At 42.8% G+C, this 21912-nt stretch overlaps 1 protein-coding gene across 1 annotated transcript in view; it reads right to left on the reverse strand.

Annotated features, from left to right (window-relative positions):
• Positions 1-7683: 7683 nt before the first annotated feature.
• Positions 7684-21912, reverse strand: part of TULP4 (TUB like protein 4) — a gene marked incomplete at its 5' end in the record, with an annotated part of 119137 nt that continues 104908 nt past the window's right edge. The window contains 7 exons of the mRNA XM_080342022.1: positions 7684-8511; positions 10153-12746; positions 14818-14961; positions 16608-16701; positions 17402-17546; positions 18826-18970; positions 19468-19702. Of these exons, the coding sequence (XP_080198148.1) occupies positions 8395-8511; positions 10153-12746; positions 14818-14961; positions 16608-16701; positions 17402-17546; positions 18826-18970; positions 19468-19702 (3474 nt within the window). The 3' untranslated portion in view covers positions 7684-8394. The remainder of the gene's footprint in view (positions 8512-10152; positions 12747-14817; positions 14962-16607; positions 16702-17401; positions 17547-18825; positions 18971-19467; positions 19703-21912) is intronic.

A 21912-nucleotide genomic window follows, 5' to 3' on the forward strand; every position in this document is an offset into this window, starting at 1 on the left:
CCTTTCCACGTGACTCCTGTTTTGGTGGCTCTCCAGCAATCCCTTTAAGGTCTCTCTTCTCCAGGGTGAGGGGTTCCAGCTTTCACAGTCATTCCTCATGGAAAGTTGATCTGTGCCTTCCCTTGTCCCTTTGTGCATCTTCTCTAGATCGTAACCTTTTCCGAGACAAGGAGACCAGCACTGCACAGTATTGAAGTGCGGTGAATTGCAATTTTATACAGAACCCTGTGTTTTCAGCTTTGTGTCACAGCTAGGACGTTTATTATGCAAGGTAATCTGCTTTACTACCTTTTTTATTTCCTCAGCCCCAATAATGCTTATTTTAGTTATAAACCAGAGAATGAATACTGGCCATCACAGCATTTTATTCTGTTATTAAAGATGACAGGACAGAGGAATCCCTTGTGGTAAAGTTTCCAGTATATGAATGACAAAATGAGAATTATCACAAACCCCAAAGGTAAAAAGAAAGCAAGCAGAGGAGAAATAGCACAAGGATCCGCTGACACCCAGGCAGATTTGAACATTATTACCACAAAACATTTGCCATCCATCCTCCCATATGAATGACACAAAGTATGAAGGGCTGGTACACGCATCAGGTTCAGTGAAACTTGCCGATACAGTTATTGAAAAGAGGAAACATAACGGCATCTGGCTATTTATTATTCAGGTCGTTCCAGCATGGATTTGTCACCTGCTTTAAAGTATTAAAGGTGCTTGACAAGATGCAGAATGTAACAAAAACAAGTCAGGAATTTTCTAGTCTGCAAAAGTTTATTAAGCAACAGCTGGACAACTCTTACAACTCCAAATCATCAAGGAAAAATAGGGCAATCAGTCCATCTCTCAGTCATGTAGACAGTAAAGAATTTGGACAAACCACATTTTTATAGGGAAACCAACAATGCTTTCTAGGCACCTCCTGCAAAACCTATTACACAAGATATATCAAAGGAGAGGCAGATCAAGGTAGTTTTTAAGTACAATGGAAACCAGGTATACCATGGTATATTGAGGAGGAAAAAAAAACAAAACAAACTTGAGATTCCAAAAAATGTATTTAAAAAATACTAAAGGTACGGAAAAGTTCACAAATTGTGGACCAAAATTTCAAAAACCTTAAGAAAAACATGCTGGGCTTGCTAGCTTAAGAACGCATGCACCTGCATGACTATATGCTAATTAAATTAAAAAGGAAAAAAAAAAAGGAAAAAAAAGAAAAAAATCCCAAATAATGTTCAAAGTTATAGTACCAAAAAAATGCATTTATAAACAAATGTAACTCCCCTTCTTTTTCAGGAAACACCACAGTGCCTTTTCAATCAAATGCATCCCCATGCTAATCCACAACACCATATATTTTATCTACAATAAACAACGAGATCTTGAACAGACATACCCTTCCCCCAACGCACAACACACAAAAAGAAGCAGTGAATGCAGAAATAGTGAAAAGAAAGGAAACCAAAGGCAAAACATGTATCAAACATACAAACAAAAAGGGAAAAGTAGGAAAGTTCTGAACAAATAGCTTGAAACAACATAGGTAGAATTAAAAGCTGAGCACTATTCCAAAATACTTGAAACTCAGGTGTCTGCACACAGTTCAAAACCACTTCTCTTTTATTATTACTTTAATCTTAATCCATATCTACTTGACCATCAACTTGACCTGTATGATAAACATTCCACAAACAGACATTTGTCAGGATTCAGAATTGCTGAATTAGATCATATTTTTACATTTTTAAAAATGTAAACTGGAGGGCAACGATTAAAAATAAACTGGCAGGCTTTAGCATCATACCATCTAATTTTTTAATTGAATGCTACGGATAGGTAAGTATCTGGTGTTTTCACTATTTAAGTCCCACATTGTTTTGATCCTGCAGCCAGCTCTGGTTCAGCAAACCTGTGCACTTGCATAGTACTGCACAACGATCAATTTGCCTTGAAACACAAATTTCTCATGGTAGGTCCATTTGCAAAATCAAAAGGTGATGAGTAAAGTTTTAAATTTTCTTAGCAAGAATTGCTTCACTGAATCCTATTTCATTCATTTATTTGGTTAATTGATTTTGTCTTAAAAATCTGATTTTCTAGATGCAGCAACAATCAAACTGCCCAAAGAAATTATCTCCTGATATCAGGCAACACGCAAAGCTGAGTCTTTAAATCTTAAAACTTCTCTGCAGGATTATTTTAGATGAAAATTAAATAAATACAAAGATAAAACTATTCACATAGCCCACTGTTCACAAGCAGTAAGTAATCTTCTTCCTTGGAGAATGATGCATGTAAATTCCCATCCTGCAAAGAAGACCTGTGGTGCCTACCTGCAGACTACTCCTGAGGGTAGCAGGGCTCTGAACTGGTATTTGCTGATGGAGGACTGTGCTTGCCTTCAAAGTGAAAGGACTTGAAAACAGAAAAATTTATCTACCATAATTTTTCCATTTTTGTCAGCAGTATGCTAACGCTTCCTCTCTTATACTGGGAAAGCCATTATGCTGATTTCTAAATAACATAAGCAGCTTGACCTCCTGTGATGGAATCCTAGAAATGGGAATAAAGGGAAAAAATCTGAACAGCTACTCTGTGGCCAGGATTTTAATTCTAGCATTCTTCCAGGGGACTATACAGAACTGTCAGTATAGTTGTTGGCTAATGCTCTATCATTTTATTAAATGGATATATGGGTCATATAAGTAATTGTTACTGTATAATCACAGAGTAATGGGAAAGTACATTTGGGGTTGGATTCTACTCTCTTGCGTATCTTGCTGAAACCATGTAGTGAGGCTAGAAGTTGGCCCTCTGTCAGCACAGCATGCAAGTGACTCATCTGTACTAATCTCCAAGTTGGATTTACTGGTCTGGAGTGGTTTGGGCTCTGCAGAAATGCACGATTTCCAAATTGTTGCTCTGGGAAACACATTCTTTAAAGCTAGTGAAAACTTACTCTGTCTTCTCTCCCCTTTCTCTCAATCAAAGCAGTTTTTGCACATGTTGGTCTCTTCATAGCAGGATTTATACTGTTTCTGAGAGGTAACAGGGCATCAAGATAACTTAGGATCACACATACCAGGCTGCAAAAAGCAAATGCACAAGAATTGTCTGAGGCAACAATCAGTCAAGCTCCCAAATCTGTCTGGAATTTCTGAAAGAACACTGAAAAGACCCATGAAGGAAAGGCTTGACCTATGGAAAGTCCTGGCTCAAGGCTTCGGCGAAGTCAGATATGTCTGTCTGACGCCAGTACAACTTACACATCTTCATAAAACCAATGGAACAAAACTGGAAAGAGAAATGTGGAATTGTTTTACCTGTGGTTGCACCACAGGTTTATCTAAGTGAGATGAATCTGTGTGCATATTCACCAATATTTAGGCAGCCAATGCACATGTTACTGCTACCTCTGGAACTGAGAGCAAAATTATTAACATAATAAATCCTTTTTTTCCCTCTTTCTCCTCCTCCTTCTCATAGTTTCTTAGGGTGTTGCAGAAATATGATATTGCAGAAACACAATATTCTCACTGTCTCAAGCTAAAATTTGCCACTCCATGCATGCTGCACTTCATACCAGATGTGAATTATCGATATTTAGGCTCTGTTAGCAGCAGCTATATTTTGAGGATATCAGCCATAATTTTTCAAAAGAATCAGGTTCTCTTGTTGCATCTCTTTGCAACTCCAGTGGAGCAGATTCTGACTTCAGCTGGCCACCACGGCCACCAGCTGGCATCGGGGCTTTCTCTGCCCAAAGCTGCTGCAGCCAACCCCATGGCAGCTTCACGCTGCTCTTGGAGCAGACCCAGGAGGACGAGTGGTGGAACATCTGCTACATCAGGTCTCCAGTGGAGCATCTTGAAGAGGCCAAGCTTCTGCACGCAGCACCAGGGCTCAGCTCCACCAGCTCTGTGCAGCACTAGCTCAGGTATCAGGAGCAGGACAGCTGTGCTGGAGTCAGCTGAGCCCAGATGACGGAGGAGTGTTACTAGATTGAGCAGAGGAAAATGCATTGACTGCTACACTATTTCTCCTGCCTCTGCTAGCTTATTCCAAGCGACTTTGCTTGTATCTCTGCACAGCACTAAATTATGCCATTGCCAAACCCTACTAAACAATGCAATAAACTTCTGGCAAACTGAGCCTCCATAGTTATAGCCTCTTTTATCACGTAACCCAGCTTATTTTATATCTCAGGAAAAAGCACTGTACTTAGAAGATGGGAAACAAATCGAGTCTTGTATTTTTAAAACCATTCCCAACTGAAATACATAGTTACAAACACAGGGGGAAAACAGTGGAGAAGGACAGATTTCGGCAGGTCCCAAAGAAGTCATCTACACTCTCTGTAGTCTACACAGTCCTCCAGAGCAAACTCACTGTGTTCAGCTGCCAAAAACATATTTTTGCCTGCCTGCATTATGAAATTTTGTATACTATCCAACAAAACCAGGTCTTCCTATATGCATTTTTAACGTCTTGCAGCAAAACATACTGCTAGCAAATAACCACTTACAAAGATGCTCTTTAAATATAAATAAGAAAGTGTGTATAACTCACTGATCCATAGTAATAAAATAATACCTAAATCACTTATTACATTACACAAGATAAATAATTTGTCTTTTGGACATTAACAGGAAATCTGCATTAAATTATTAAAAAAACAAAAACAAAACACTCAAAAGTCCCTAAAAAAACCACCAAAAACAAAAAAACAAACCCAAGCAAACAAACAAACCCTCAAACCAAAACAAGCCCCAAACAAGCAAAAAAACCCCAAATACCGAAACCCCCCCAAAAAACATAAAACCCTTAGACTGTCACAATTATTGCACAACAAAAAAAAGCTTTGGAAAAACCATACTTAACTACTGGAAAGTACGGTCTGTATAAAGGAACAAGATACTTCTGAACGCTTTGCTACATTCTTCATAGAATAACTTAGCTACCTAGATAAAACCTGGGTTTTGCTAAAGAAATATCAAATGTAACATCTGTCTTTTGTCTGAATGCAATACTGATCTTCAGGATTTAAGAGATTATTTTGGGGGGCTTTTAATTTTCTTTCCTATATTGTATCTCAATGAAAAATAAAAAAACCCTGTCTCTTTCACTTGTTCTTTGTATAATTCAGGATCCAGTTGCACACACAAATATTTACATAGTTCCCATTCTTTTTACTAAAATTCTAAGTATTTGAGAGTATTTTCTCTCTCTAATACTGGGTATTCTCCGCACCATTAAAATCCTTGGTTAAAGAGACTGTTAAATTATTTTCGAAAAGATAAAATATTATCTTTCCCTGTAGCATTTTCTAACAAGTAAATAGGAAAGATGTTGGAAATTGCGTTTATTTTCCTAATTTATGATAATTATTCCTTGTGCTTTGCTGGGGCAGAAACCAGGTCTCTTCTATGCCAAATCTCTTTGTAAATACCATCAGAACACAAACATGACCTGGGCCAGTGAAACCAAATCACTAACTCTGATACTTAGTGTATCAGGTTTCATTTCTTGACTCTTCACTAGCATAAAACTGCTGATAATTGAAAAAAATTGGCAATGAACCAAGTGAAGAGGAATACTGTTCCCCAGGAGGTTAAAGAAACTGCATGCAGAAGTCCTTCTATTTACATTAGATTTTGTTCAGAAAAAACATTCATGTTGTTTCCATATAATAAGAATTTTGGCTTAAAACTACAGGTGATGTTCCTCCCAGCAGAAGATTTCTAACATGAGTGGCCCTTCCCTCAGCAAAAGAGCCAGCAAGCCACGGTACGCTGCTCCTCTTATGGTGTTCAGTGTGTGCCTGTTATATTCTAATCAGGGTCAGGTAAGGCCTCTCATCAGCCAACTTTCCTCCTTGTGTGTTGGAATCAGTAGACTGAGAATTCCACCTACTGTTAGTACAGAGTATAACTTAATATAGACAAAGGACTTAATAGTGTTTTCTCCACAAAAACCCAAGGGAAACACTTCCATTGATTTTAAAGGGACCAGAACTGAACCCATTTCAGTTCCTCTGTTCCACACACATTATACATACAGGCACTCAAACTGCTGAATATATCATGCACATGAAAAAGAATACAAATGGGCCCAGACAACTGATGGAAAGTCAACAAAATTAATTAGTTAAAGCAAACAACAATCTGCTAGATGTCAAGGGGAATGTTGTGCCTGACCACTCCCACACACAAGCAGAAGCTGCCGAGCTTCGGGATAATGCAGGCATGGTACTACTATCTCCTTTTCCCCTCCTTCCTTCCTTCGTGCCTCTGCTTCCTCTCTCCATGGAAAAAACCTCGCAGGAGGATTTTCCTGGACTCACCTAGTTGGGACATTACCTGTGGATGACCTGCCTTGTCATGTCCCTTGGCAGCTCTGAAACTCCTAACTGGCATCGCTCCCTCTGTGCTGTAGAGGTCTACAAGCCTCTGTAGAGCAGAAGTTACAAGCTCACTGAACACTGGTGTCTTCTACTACAGCAGGGTCTTGTCTTATGTGGTATGTTCCTCCAGAAAGAATCAAATGCAACACACATCTGCCCTACATTCAGGATTTAAGAAAAGCAAAGAGAAAATCATGCCCATTCATCTTAAGTTATACCAGGTTTTTCAAGTAAGAAGTTCAACTGTGGATGAAGGACACAGACAAATCAGCCATCGCCCCCTCAAGCCAACATATCTGCCTCAGTGTGCCTTTCACTTCAAAAGAGTAATTTCTGAAGGAAATCTGCAGTTACATTTTGCAATCTAATGTCCAAACAATTATGAGTAGTTTTGGGTTTTGTGTATTATTGGGGAAACTACTTCCATATCAAAACATGTTCTGTAGCAAAATGCAGGCAAGGAGTAAAGAGAGAAAGCAAATAAATATGTGCACAACACATGGACAACACAGAAACTCTTCTGTGCAAGCAGTCCTTTCAAAATGCTCAACAGGGCTCCATGGCCACCAGAAAGAACTGCAGATAGTCAGGCTACCATTATTAAGCCTTCCTCTGTTACACTCCATGTACTCTGGCTTCCCACTCTTAGCTGGAGCATTATATTCTCAAACAAGTCACAAAGGCTACTCAAGTAGCAAGGTGATAAAAGGGATGATTTTGTCCAATTTTTTCTTCCTCTCTCAACTCATTTGTTCTCCAGCCAGACATGATGTTGTTTTCTGTAATGAAATTGCTTTCCCGATTAAATTGCTTCCTGTAATGACTTGCTATACTTCTGTTTCCTTCCTAATTCAAGCACTGCTACACCGCTGTAGAACTTGATTCCTACTGATTGCTAAGAAGACTGAATACACTGGGCTTTCTCATTCCCTTGAAAGACTTTGTTTATAAAGTGTAAACACATTTAAATGAGGAGCATGGGGCATGGCCTCAGAGGTCTGTCTGGTCACACTGCACCTCTCTCAACTATGGGCCAAATCGGAGAATACTGTTGATCAATATGAGCAAAGAAGAAACGTTCGTGATTAGTTCCTCCCCTATTTTCTGGCACTGAAAGAAGTTTATCCCCAATAACAAAAGAAGCAATGCTCATAATTATTTCTTCCTCTCTTTTCTGTCACCTACTGAAAGATGTTTATCTCCAATAACAGCACATAAAACAAGCAGACATCAACTTCTTGGATACAGTGAGCTTGTAAAACACTCATGGGTAACAACTGTTTCTCTTCCAAATAATGCATCATTATTTATAAATAAAACATTGACCTATGTAAGCCTCCTTGGAACTTGTGGTGCTCAGTTATTTTCAGAGATCAGAGAAGAAACACGTGTCTTCAAGTATTATAGCTTCTTTGTTTTTTTCTCTTTTTTTGCTGCTATCACTGTAGTAGATGTAGTAGAGTAGTAGTAATAGTAGTACAAACTGGAACAGAAAAAAAAGTTTTGTTTCCTGTTTTAAAAAGAATGGCATGATATAAGGCAGTCCATCAAAAAGAGCGGTCTTCTTTAATCCCCCTATGAGCTTACATCAGCTTCTGTAGCAAACACGGCAGAACCACCACAAGCCACACTTCTCCACGTAACACTGAATGGCTCTCAACCCTTTGCTCTTTCTGAGACCCAGCACAACACTTAAAAATAAAAATTAAAAAAAAAAAAAGGAAAAGAAAAAACCCAAACAAACAAACAAAAAGTAACACCTGAAAACAAACAAACAAACAAACAAAACAGAAAACAGCCCCCCACCCTCCACCCCATGACTGATCAGAGTTAATGCCCTTCTGTTGGGCACCAAAAGACTTTTCCAGTTTTACTGTCTTCTTCGCTCCCAGGCACCTCTGCACACCTAACGCAGGCTGCCCTGACATTTTCCGGATTGGACTTTATGAGAAGGTCAACATTTTCCTCTCTCCAGTCCCTCCTTATCATTTGAGGCGTTGAGTCACATTAGCCAGAGCAACGGCAAAGGCTTGCACTGCAGAAAATGGATATTGAAAGTCCAAAATGTAAGCATTGCCATCAATCCTTCCAAACTGCATCACCTGGGAAGCAGGAGAGGAGGAGAAGGGTATGAAAAAGAAAACAAGGTCAAAAGAAGTGAATGATGGAAAAGGAACCAGAGAAGAATAAAAGCAAAATGTTTTTGCTCTTTGTATAAACACCGCCCCCCCGAGCTGATATGAAGAGGGCTACTCACAGGATGCTACAGAAGAATAAAAGCATTGTGCTACGGTCTGTAGAGAGTATTTGACTGCAATATTTGACTCTATAGAGTAAACTGAGCTTTAAAACATGCTAGGTTGTACACAGCATTCCTGTAAGTAGATTGTCATCAATTACTTCAGCAGATGTGGGTCACACCAACATCATGCTTCCTGCAGGAAAATAGAGTTCTCTCCCTTGGAGAGATCATCAGCCCATTAGGAAAAGATAGTTTGTTTCCATAGAAAGCTTTCAGGGAAGGGGAATGACTAATCTCCTGACTCTAGCACTTCATAGCCAGTGAGCTATATGTTCGAGTCAGTTCTGTTTTCCTTTGCATAAATTTCTCTTGCACATAATTACACCGAGAATGATTAGCAAAGGGGCAGTGAGAGCTGTTTGAAATGTAAAGCAAGGCTAGTCAGGTTGTTCATTGTTCTTCCATAGGGAATTATCTGAAGTCAGCTTTATCCAAGCCAAGTTTTATTTCCCCATCAACAAAACCAGGGGCACATATCCACAACCATTTAACTGAAGAAGAAAGGAGTGTAAATGGCTCTGATCACTGCCTTTTGAATGAGCTGTTTTTACAGACAAACAAAACCAGGAGACTACCACCGTTCATGCATATTGGATATTTGAGACCTCTCACTCCCAAGTTAAATCAGAGGAAGCCAAGAGCCTTGATGTCTTTAACAAATCAAAAGTGACTTACAGAGATGGGACAGCTGGACAAGGAGATAAATATGTGTCTTCTCTGAGTCCAGTATCCTGCTGATCAGTACCATTTATTAGCCTGGGTTTGGTGTAGTAACATCCTGCTCAGGGCAAGGTGAGAGAGCCTAAAATTGAATGTTGCAGTTTTCTGAACTATCCAGAGAACCCTATAGCCATGGGTGGTTCAGAAGAAGCCCACGAGCACCGTGTCGTGGGGAGGGTCACTGCCTCCCTCCTCTAGCAATAAGAAGCAGCCTCAGTGGCCTGTTAACCCACAAGGGGAAATGCTGGCATGGAGAGAACCTAACTGTCCGCCCGTCATCTCTGCCTGAGCTATCTACTGCCTGGCTGACCTTTGTGAGTATCAGGGCAAGGGAGCAGTGTTCATTCAGCTGGCTGCCATCCACAGCCACTGACAGCAAATGCAGCTACCCTTGGGAAGATCTGCTGTGTTTATTACGAAACTCACCTACCTGCAGCAGTGAAAGCCAGTGAGACTAAAGGAGATCCTTATTCCTATGTCCAGCAGAAGCAAAGCCAAACGTATTTTGTAAATTTAATTTACAACTGAACTTCACCCTGCATTCTGAATCCATACCTTTGACGGCTGCTTTTTATCAACCACGTAGCAAAGCTTTTTTCTGACAGAGCATCTAACTTCCATGAACTGGAAGTACGTGGCCACGTGAGAGGCAGAGCTCATTACTGGCACAGCTTTCCCACCCTGTTCCCCACCCCAGCCCATGTGTGCAACCCTCTCCTACCTGTCTCCCTTCCAGCTCAATCTGGAAGTTTTTTGCTGACTCCTGGGTCACCCGCCCTCCAAAGTCCAGCTGGTAGACTTGCGTTGCCTCATTCCACAGCGGCTGCTTGTTGGCCATCACATACACAAAGCCCTGGCTCCCCAGCCTCCCATCCTCCTTCTCGCTGGCCTTCCTGCACTTGAATTCGTCCAGCTCACTGGCTGTCCTCAAACTCCTTTTGGTTTTCCAACCCTTTTTGCTGCTCTGGCTCTGGTTCATCAGTTCATCCCCGCTGATAAAAAGCTCTGGCTCGCTCTCCGAACTGTCCTGAAACTCATTTGTCTTGTTTAGCTTCTTGGACTTCAGCTGGTCTTTCTGGCTCTTGACTTTTTTCTTCTCCCGCCCCAGCCGAGGGCTGGATATTAGCGAATTGAAGTCAGTTAGCGTCCTTGCCTCCTTTTTGACCTTGCCCTCAGTGATCGCCTGCACGTTTCCTTCCTCGGCTCGACTGTCCAGGCGCTTCCGGCTCTTCTTGCTGAATTTGTCCGTCCTCTGAGGAACAGGGCTTTCCGTCAAGGAGAGCACCTCCTGGAAGGTGTCCGCTGTCTCCACCATTACCTCTGTGCCCACATGGCCCTGCAGCTCTGCCGGTGGGGGAGACATCACTGGCTTTTCCACCACGAGGAGTGGCTTGGGAGGCAACGTGCCCTGGGGGTTCTGTACAGGTGGGCAGGTGCTGTAGGAGCTCCACGGGTGCAAGGCGATCGGTGGCAGCTGTAAACTAGAGCAAGCGCTACTTCCCGGGTACATGGGTGGCAAGGAGCAATAGGAGAGGCTGGAAGGATAACCTGGCTGAAGCACAACTGTGGGCTCCTGCTGTGCAAACTGTGTGGGGGCCAGAGCTTCTTTGGGGGAACAGGGAGGCTGCATTCCCTGAAGGGGAGGGGCACTGTAGCTTCCTGGGTAAGGTACGCCAACACCATAACTTGTCTGGAAAGTGGCAGTTGGACTTGTTGGAGACTTGGGGGAAACAAATGGTACTCGAGACATATCCAGATGTTGAGCTTGGCCAATGATGAGAGGAGCAGGTTTTAGAGGGTTGGGCACCGAGCTCTGAGATGTCCTTTCCTGAGGAACCCATATCTCTTCACTCACTATAGGGTCCCATTGGTAAGGTGGTGGCCGTTTTACACTGAGGGCAGCTTCCGCCAAGGACACAGGTATGTGCCGTATGGATTTCTCCACTGGGCAGTGCTGAGAAAGGGCCTCATCCTCCGTGAAGGCAGAGTTGATATAATCTGCTCGGTCACGGGAACTGTCAGGTGGGCTCAGCAGGCTGTAGGAGGACTGGGAGGCCAGAGGTGAAGTACTGACAGAGTGAGCAATGATGGAGCTGTGCTGGGAGCCACCCCCGGTGCTCAGATCAGGTCTCATGCCACCAATACTGGAAGTGCTGTTACTAGCGTTGGCACCAGTGATGTTGCCCACACCACCAGTGCTTGTGTTGCTGCTGCTGCCATTGCCACTGCTGCTGCATTGGCTGCAGGTGTACAAGGCGGTGGGTACTCTCTGTTGGTACTGCGCCGTCACAACGTTATTCTTGGCTTTTGGGGGAAGTTGCAAGGTGGCTCTCTGACCATCCACCAGCTGAGCCATTTTCAGGGCTGCCTCTCTGCTGTTCCTCCGCAGAGTTGCATGAATTATGCTGCTGTCCAGCCTCTGCGTGATGCTCCTGCCCTGGGACAGCTGGCTGGCGATGTCAGGGTAGGGTGGTGGGTCCCCAGTTGGGATAGAGTAACGGGGGACCGTGAGCCGGTTCAAGGTGGCACTGGTGCAGGGCTGCTGCATCTTCTTCTCGGCGGCGGTGATGCGCAAGGTGGCAGAGCTGCCAGGGCCCGGTAGGGTGTAGGTGCTCTGGGCGCAGAGCATCCTGGTGCGTGGCCGGCACACCTCCTCCACATTCCCACTGCTGTCGAATGTCGTTATCCGCTCGTACCCCAGGGGCGTCTGGTAGTGCCCCGCTGGGAAGAGGGAGAAGTCCCCCTTCTTCAGGCAGAGATCAAGGGGCGGCTGTGGAGGGCCAGGTGGGGGCGGCGGGGCGGTGGTTGGGGCAGCAGGGATGGTGCCAGGGTAGGGTGGAGGGGGGTTCATCTTGTTCAGCTGCAGCTCTTGAGTGGCCCCGAAGATGACAGTGTCCCCTTCTGCCAGCTGTGGCCCCGGCCGCGGGGCCTTGGCCTTGGGTGGGGGCTCATGCTCGCGGTCGCCGTGGTCCCGCAGGTCGGCCAAGGCAATGGTGGGAGGTACGGGGGGCGGTGGTGGGGCCAGGGCGGGGGGCACCGGGGGGGCGCGGCCCAGCTCCCCCCCGGCCAGGGGCCCCGGCCCGGGGCCGGGGAAGCGGCCTGGTGCCCCCGGGAAGGGCCCCGCCCCCTCAGCCCCTGATTCCGCCGGTGGATTGGCCAGCACATCCAGCTGCACGTTCTGATTGGCCAGCAGTGACTGGACCAGGCCGATGCTCTGGGTGGGCGACATGGCCTGGGCCGAGCTGTGGATGGGGGCGATGGGGATGTTGACGGTGCACGGCGGGCTGCTGGCTGGGGCCCCGGGGGCGCCGGGCACTGCAATGGAGAACACAGCATGTCACACGCCACCCCAGCAGCTCCTTGCGCACGATGGCGAGGCTGGTGCTATGGGGCTGGAGGGGTGAGGGTCCGCAAGCCTTTGCTGGTGGCAGCAGTCAGGCAAGCAGCTGGGTAACAGGCACTGAAATAGGGAATTTTCCTGAAACGGTATTTCACATATTTGGGGGTTTTCTTCAGCACTTTGACTTTTTAAACTGCTATATTCCCATACTTGTTTAAGCACTCTACTGCATTTGGATGGACTGCTATCAGGTCCCCAAATCAATGGATCACAGAATCACAGAATGTTAGGGATTGGAAGGGACCTCAAAAGATCACTAGTCCGATCCCCCTGCTGGAGCAGGAACGTCTAGGTGAGGTTGCACAGGAAGGCGTCCAGGCGGGTTTTGAATGTCTCCAGAGCAGGAGACTCCACAACCCCCCTGGGCAGCCTGTTCCAGTCTCTGTCACCCTCACTGAGAAGAAGTTTCTTCTCAAATTTAAGTGGAACCTCTTGTGTTCCAGTTTGAACTCATTACCCCTTGTCTTACCATTGGTTTGAACAAGTAAGCCAGCCTGTCTCCACTGATCCACATTGCGCAACTTTAAAGTAACTTGCGGATCAGTGCTTCAGAGGTTAAGTTCAGAGCTTATTTTCAGTCTACACTATGATTCCCATGGACTTTCACAATCTGAATTACCACTCACTCATCACCCAATTTTAACTACTGCTACTCAAATCAATGAAAGTTTTGCTGAATCAGGACTCACTAGTTTTCAAGGAGGCTTTGTTTTTTTTTATAGTAAACACATCAACAAAAAATAGAAAGGATAATCCACTCAAAAACCCATGGCTGTCCGTGGTCCTAGCCCCCTTCTTCTTCTTTTTTTTTTTTTCAATTTAGTTTTTTTATTCCTTTCTGTGAGCTTGGCTTTGTTTCATAATAGGAAATGCTGAGTGCTTCCTTTGCATAATATATATACAATTATCAATGTCTCTATTTTTTTCTTTGGATCCTACGGGAGAATACCATGTAGACATAAATTAGGCAAGCCAAGCCTCAAATCATGAAAGAATGGGGTTCATTTTAAGCACATGAGTATTTCTTCAGAAGTCCAGAGGACTACTCTGGTGCTTGGGTCAGACACAGGCTTTGCTGCTTTCAGCAGTCAGAACCTTGGTCTGAAATAATGGGAGTATTTCCATTTATTTCAGTAGACTCTAGTACAAGTCTTTAATTGCTTTGCAGTGCTCAAACTCATTCCTCCTTAAAGGGTACTGGCAGGATACTACTCCTGTAGCTCCACAAACCTGTGACCTGACAACAGGAATCTCTCACTGACATGAAAATTCTGAAAATGTATTAATTTATCTTCTTGTCTATTCTTCGTTAATTTTATTGCCATGATTTTTTTTTTAATTGGAGGAGGTCCCGAGTACTTCCAGTCCTTTCACCTGCCACATTCACATCACCTGCGCCCAAGCCTTCCCTGCACTGCTTGAATCTTCTGCTACCTTACACCTCAGTGAAATGAGAAATTCTTCCCGATCTCCCTTACTTATATAATACGTTACCATTTTAGCCTCTCTGTAAGACTTGGCTAAAGACTTGTAAGATAAAAATCCAGAGGGGCATCTATCGCTTCCCAAAGGGTGGCTCAGTTTCACAAGAACTTGCCCTCCAACTCAAACTCCTCTCAGCAGGTTGTGCTTTGCTGCCATCAGGTCACAAGAACGACCTTTTTTGGCTTCCAACACGTTACAGTTCTGTCCTACAAAGACGCAGAATACAAAGTTTCGGTCTACGGAGAGTTCTTAGTGAACTAAATAGAAGACCCATTTTCTAATAACTCGAAATTTAGCAGCTCTATACAGATTATATTTTCCACATATTTTAGAAAAGAAGATCTGTAATACATATTAATCTTATTCTAATTCAGTTCTACAGGACCCCATCAGACGAAGAGATTTTGATTTATGTGTTTACCAGAGGAGGCTGGTAACACAAGTGATCTGTCCTCCATCTAGCTTAACCCATAACATGGCAGACTTTCAGCTCATCCTTACCTGGTAAATCATCTTCGTCTTCACTGAAAACATTTGGATTAAAGACAGGCAGGTTAATGTAGTCCATTGAAATCTTCCGCACTTCTGGGAGATATATTGTCATCTGCCTGGGCTGAAGATGCAGCAAACTGGTTTTATATATTACTGGAGAAAGAGTATAACAAGAAATTTTTAAAAATCTGTTACACAAAGAGCATCTAAAGGTAAGAAAGAATCAATTTAGAGCAGACAGAAGGGCTATGGCTCTTTTTATTTAATGTATTAATGAACAAATGCATGTATGGGCCATTCTTAGCAAAATCACTATGTAACACTTTGCATAAACAGGATAAAAGAGATTATTTTCAGCTATTTCTCTTCAAATAGAAGCAGCATCTCTATAATTAAATAATCTGTAGAAATAATGAATTACTTCACCTTGTATTCACATCTATTTTTATGGAAGGAAAATAATTTTTCCTTTCTACTTCTGGAACTCTTCATCACAGGATGCTACCCGCTTATATGAGTTTAGGGGAAGGCTGGAAGCTCTCAGGAAGGAAATGTGTTGAGGGTTACTACACACAAAGAACCTCCTCCTGGCTCAGGAAGTCCCTGGGACCCAAACGGTTGGAGACTGGGAGAACATTTGAAGGAAGTATCACTATACACTTACTCTGCACTTACACTCTTCCCTACTTATCTATCACTGATAATGAGAGAATTAGAATGATCTCTGGTCTGACCCTGTAGGGTTATTCTTACACTATCTTTTGACAATCATTGCAAATGCAGATGCCGTAAATTTGCAAATTAACTGAAAAAGAGAAGTGGATGGAACAAACCTGAGAGTTTACATAAGACTCCATTAAGTAGAAGGTGTCACTGCCCTTTAGTAGTAGCACTGGTTGTCCCCAGGGTGCCAGTCAGTATCCTGAGAGGACAACCTTTGTGTGCCAGCTGGGCCAGAGAAGGTCGTCTCCCCAGTAGCTGGGACTCCATCTCTTGTCTGACAGTAGTCAATATAGCCACAAAAGATACCTATTTAGCTAACTCTGCATCCAATGCATCATTATGTAGTCCTGACCTAACTATATAATCAAACACAAGAAAAAAAAATGTTTTCCGAAGAGCTCATGAAACTCTAATACTTGCATTAATATTTCAATTCCAAGCTCCGTTCTGCTAGGTGGCACCCTGTTCATTACTTAGCCCTCTTCCTTTCAACAGGACTATCTAGGGAGAAATGGCGTACACAGGAGGTCAGGAGGCTGGACAACTGTGACTTTTAATGAAGGCTCCCAATTTACTGGTGCTCCAGCAAGAGAACCATATGATAAGGCTATGCACTGACTTGAAGAATCTTGAGCATGATGCTGTAAGAGCTTTTTTAACATTATCTTGGTGTAATCAGTAGCTACATGACTATAACAATAAGAATTTTAAGAATATTTCTATTGCAGTAACTTAAACCCTGTGATTTTTATAGTCTTCTTGGAAAAATTTTCTTCATTCATTTGGGTTTTGTTCAAACAAACTGTAAAAATAAACGTCTGGGCTTGACTGTTAATTAATCTTTTTATTACAGCTGAGACTTTTAACATTTTATTGATCATCTCGTTATTGTATTTATGGATTTTAATCTCTTTTAGTCACAGTGAATTTTTAAAAATCTAATTGCTACTGTCTACAGAAAATAAGTGCTCCGTTATAGAAGCCTTTTGATCACTTAAAAGGAACCACATGGCATAAATTCATTGTTTGTTAGAAAAGAGGTTGACATGCAAAAAATCAATAGGGTTCACTTTTACCTGCACCAAGGTTAGTTGGTAGGAAAGCAGCCAAACCCACAATTTTAAATTTCGTTCCCCAGATATTAGATGTGACCTGAGCAAGGTAGTTGTGCTGCAAAGCAAAAACAAGACAATTTTCACCTAATAAAGCCTGTATCAAGCTCTAATAAAAATCTACAGAGCAATCAAGCTATTGCGAGTGATAATACAATTCCAGCTTCTGTTGCTTTTATTTTATTGAAATAGCCTGATGTGCCTAATGTAGCAACTGTTATACCCAGCCATTACGAAGTCGCATTTTGATGTCTGAGCACCATCAGAAATGATGTATACAACAGTTCTACAGCTTGCTAGGTTTCATTGACCCACAGGACATGAACAACACAAAGAGCACAAAGTGTTATTTCCTTGTCTTCCTTCCAATTGAGGCTTTTCCATATAATTATGAAATAGAGAACATATGGTCCTCTGAAGCAAGGATTTCCTTGTCTCTGCAGATTCCTAACAAAGCAGAGAACTATGGTGGCATTAGGACAGCTCTGAGAAACGGAATCAGAAACATTTTCACATATGCTTTCAAATAGCCAACAACAGCACCTAGAATAAAACCTCTCGCGTGGATTCACATTGACAGTCGTTAGTGGTGCCGGGATTAATATTGAACTGGAAGATGCAATTCTCTAACTGTTCCATCTAGTAGCTGTAATTAAATGAAAAATTTTTATTGGTGATAAACTGGATCTATATCACAACTTGCTGCCTCTGGAAGAAGATGCATTTAGACTCAGATCTGGTCACAACATGCACAGTACCTGAGTGATATCTTCTAAAGGAAACTCTCTTCGAGTTAGGCTTGGTGAACCAATAGAAGGTTTCCTTATTGGTAACCTTGGCGATCTTGATATCTCCTGTGCAGCTCGAGACATTTTTGGAGATTTGCGAGCTTCTATATTGATTCTGCACATAAAGCAAAAATTAGAATCATCAATGGGTATGTAAAAATGCACAAAATTAATGTCTTTGAACATAAAGATGTAATGAAGACAACCAGTATGCTGTCGTTTAAGTGACTAATGAAGACTGTAGAGTCTACAGGATGATGAGTTACGGGTCAAACTTAAAGATATATAAGGCCTAACATTCAGTAAATCAGAAAGGATGCCTTCTGATTCATTCAACAAAGTTTACAGCAGTTCTACTGGGTACAATATATCTTCCACAAATCCATAAAAAGGTGTAGGGCTGAGCTATTCAGCTATGCAGATGTTGAGCAAAGCCTCAAGATATGGAAATATGACACCTCAGCTGGCAGATCTCCACGCTGGTACAGCAAACCAAGGTGCCACAAGCTTCATCAGTCCTCGTGTTCCAAGCCAAAAGTTATTCCTACCTCCCACTATACAAAGGGGGTCATGAATAAGAGATCAAGCACCTGAAAAAGCTCACTGGTGGAAAAAATAATGAAAAAACACTTCAAAATTAAGCTCTTAGAAACCAGAAAGATATGTTCGTGTTGTTTTGGCTGTGTTTGTTTTTTGTATTTGGTGTGGGGGGTTTTGTTTTTGTTTGTTTGTTTGGTTGGTTTGGTTTTTTGTTTTGGTTTGTTTGTTTGTTTGTTTGTTTCTCCTAAGCCACCTTAGTTTTAGGCTCAGGAATTGATGGTTCTTTTGTCAAGTACTAGTAACTAACACTTAGGTATTTCACATATTGTATTCCCATATAAAGGGATGCATTTGCTTTGCTTTATACTAGAATGAGCTCATAACATAATGTCTTTGGAAAAGCATCAGCTGCAGCTAGAAGGCATCAGGGCCTCAATCCCATCCCATCCCATCACATGAAGCTGGCAGACAGATGCCCAGTGAGGCTCTGTGCAGGTGGAGGGTTATGTCTATGCACATAATTAATACAATGAAGACTTATAGGAAAGCAACCACACTGATAGTTTAGAAGCTTGTTTTGCGTATTATTAGAGAACCTTGTTAACCCAGTGTTTAAGATGATCTGTTTGTTGAGGCTCCCTTGCAATGTCACCACAGCAGCAGTGCCACCTATGCCAGGATTTGTGCCATCTATGCATGGACTTAAGAATTTGAAAATACCCCGGATGAAATAAGGCTTTAACGGGACTGGCAACCTTAAACACAGAGGAAGTAAAAACAAAGACTGTCTGAAGGATGAAAAAGAAAAAAAAAAGCTGGGGAAAAAGAGGAAAAAATATCCAAGAAACAGTTACCGAGGGAGTTTGGGTGATTTGCTGGCTCGACTGATTTTGGGAGATTTCTTTGCTGCCCAGTCATCACTCAGTTCGATATCGCTAGAGTCTGAGCAGTTGCAGCTGTCAATCACAGTGGAGATCAAGCTGTTTCCATAGATTTCATCTATCAAGACAGGCCACAAAAAATGTAAGTGCTGCTTCAGAAAACTGATATCAGTTAGACTTATCAGTCATCAGAAACATAAATCCAACCCACAAGTACCAGTTGAGATAAAACTATGCAGAGATAATTTAATGTTCTTCACCCTGTCTACTATAAACTCCAAATTTCCAATGATTTGGACTCAAGAAAACATAATTCAGAAGGGTGAATAGCATCCAGTCGACTCAAGTTGAGACTAAAGAATATTTTCTGCTAATTAGTGATCTATTCCCCACTATTCAAAATACAAAAAGTTCCCTTTTGTGAAACAGAAGACAGCATGGTATAATTTCAGAGCCTCGAGCCCAGGTCACACTGAAGATTTTTCTTCACATCAGAAAAAAAAAATCAGATGCCACTTTCCATTTTGCATACATAGATTTTCTTTAACTCTTGAGGATTTAATATCTAAAGTCTTTCTAAATAGCTTTTTATACAGAGCAACAGTTCAGTTCTACCTGCTTTTCCATCTGTTTTAGGATCCATGATGACAAACTCTGGCCGCAACTTGCTGATACGACGTCCTTTCAGGATAGGCACCAGTCCCCCAAGGTATTCCAGGTACAGAGTATAACACGGACCGCCAACCTCTGGGTCATCTTCTGTCCGCTTCATTGTGCAGTGCAGCCGTTCATTACCAGCTGTTGGGTAGCTGACAAAATCTCTCATATTGTTTGGGTCTGGGATAGGAGGCTTAATTAAATGAAGGAAGGAAAGAGAAAGTTTCCTATAGGTTATTGTTCTTTTTCTTTTTCTATGGTGATTTAATCCCAACACAACTCACTGAATTTGAACGCAACTCTAACTTGGCAGGTCAAGATTAGTACAGACTACTGTGTGAGCTACGCAGGACCCCCACACTAGACAGCATGGCTGTATATTATTTATTTTGGTCAAAAGCAGTTGTATACAGAAAACTAAAACTAATTACATCAAAGAGGAAGGCTGGACCTGTGGTTAGAACATTGAATTAGACAACAAATCTGTATTCAACTCCCAGCTTTATCATAAGCTTTATCACTCTGGAAGAAGCTTGTACCTCCTATATCACTTCCAAGGACATGACCCATCTTTGCTGAGGGCCTATTCACATCCAATACAAGCACAAAGCTCAGGGGGGGTTACTTTGCACTGCTTGCCAGCACACTGTATTAATCCATAAAGAGCTCAGTTCTAACTGAGCTGGATTGGACTGCTTTTGTCCAGGCCCATATAGCCTGCATGACACAAATACTACTAACGTGTATAAGTCAAGAGAGTTTCTTTCAAAATGAAAATACAAGGAAAAAAAGTAGCAGAAAAAAGGAACCTCCTTAACTTGGCGAGATGGATACGGGCTGAGGAGTGATCTATAATGTAGTCCTCAAGCCGGAGGGGGAAGAGGAATGTTTGCAGGGAAAACAGTGTCTTGCCAGGCACTGGCGTGGCAGACAAGATAGGTGGGAGTGTGTGGCTGGGGGAGAGCCAGGGTAAAGTAGAAAGCAGTGCTGAGGAGGCTCCAGAGATGCCCATGAAACAGCAAGGGCACAAGGCTTCCAAGAACCCTGCCTCAGCCCCGTGGCTGCTCCCCACCCCAGCATCCCCTCTAGATGACAGAAGGGTTGTTGGCTATGATGGACCCCTGTGCTGCCTCTGCCTCTCTGATGCACATCATGGCTCTGCCTTCATCCTATCCCACCCCAAACCATCCTATCCCTTCCCTAAGAGCCAAGTAAGCAACACTGATGCTCAAGAGAGCTGCAGGGGTGATTCTGGGACAACATGGAAAGCATCCTAGGGAGAAGTAGGCATGCTAGAAAGAACTGAGAACCACTGGTCTGTTAAATCCTCTGAGTCTTTGGAGATAGAGGAATTATGGTTACAGCAAGGCATTTATTCTTCACTGGCAAATGACTTGTTTCACAGTCACACAAATTGCCCTGATCAGCAATACCCAAATGGAACTGTGCTGAATCATTATTTTATAAATATAATTTGTTCTTGTTTAAGATGGGCCAGCTCTAGTGATCTTAAATTAGTTATTCTAGCTCTGCATTGTTTTAACAAGGATCTGAAACTGGCTCAAATTAATGCTATAACATGTACACTAAAAACACGTAACACAAAAACATACAGAATCACAGAATGTTAGGGATTGGAAGGGACCTCAAAAGATCACCTAGTCCAATCCCCCTGCTGGAGCAGGAACACCTAGATGAGGTTACACAGGAAGGAGTCCAGGCAGGTTTTGAATGTCTCCAGAGAAGGAGACTCCACAACCCCCCTGGGCAGCCTCTTCCAGTGCTCTGGCACCCTCACTGAGAAGTTATTTCTTCTCAAATTTAAGTGGAACCTCTTGTGTTCCAGTTTGTACCCATTACCCCTTGTCCTATCACTGGTTGTCACCGAGAAGAGCCTGGCTCCATCCTCATGACACTCACCCTTTATATATCTGTAAACATTAATGAGGTCACCCCTCAGTCTCCTCCAAGCTAAAGAGACCCAGCTCCCTGAGCCTTTCCTCATAAGGGAGGTGCTCCACTCCCTTAATCTCTTTGTTGCGCTATGTTGGACTCTCTCCAGCAGTTCCCTGTCCTTCTGGAACTGAGGGGCCCAGAACTGGACACAATATTCCAGATGTGGTCTCACCAGGGCAGAGTAGAGGGCTAATGCTCTGTTTTATAGGCTGTGATAGAGAGTTCGGAAATCCTGAGGTGTAACTGATGGCAAAACCATGAAACAAAGGGGCTGAGCGGTTGGCTCTGCTTGTGGTACAGGAAAAGCCATAATATCTGATTCATTTCCCCACAGCACTGTCGGAGAAGTAAGGTCAGCAGAACTCACTGTCAGTAGAAACATTTAGGCAGCCACAGGTCTTAAGTATCACTTTCCTGGCAATATAAGGACTCATGTAACAAGTAGGG

The sequence above is a fragment of the Nesoenas mayeri genome, assembly GCF_963082525.1.
Source record: "Nesoenas mayeri genome assembly, chromosome: 3".
Lineage (NCBI taxonomy): Eukaryota > Metazoa > Chordata > Aves > Columbiformes > Columbidae > Nesoenas > Nesoenas mayeri.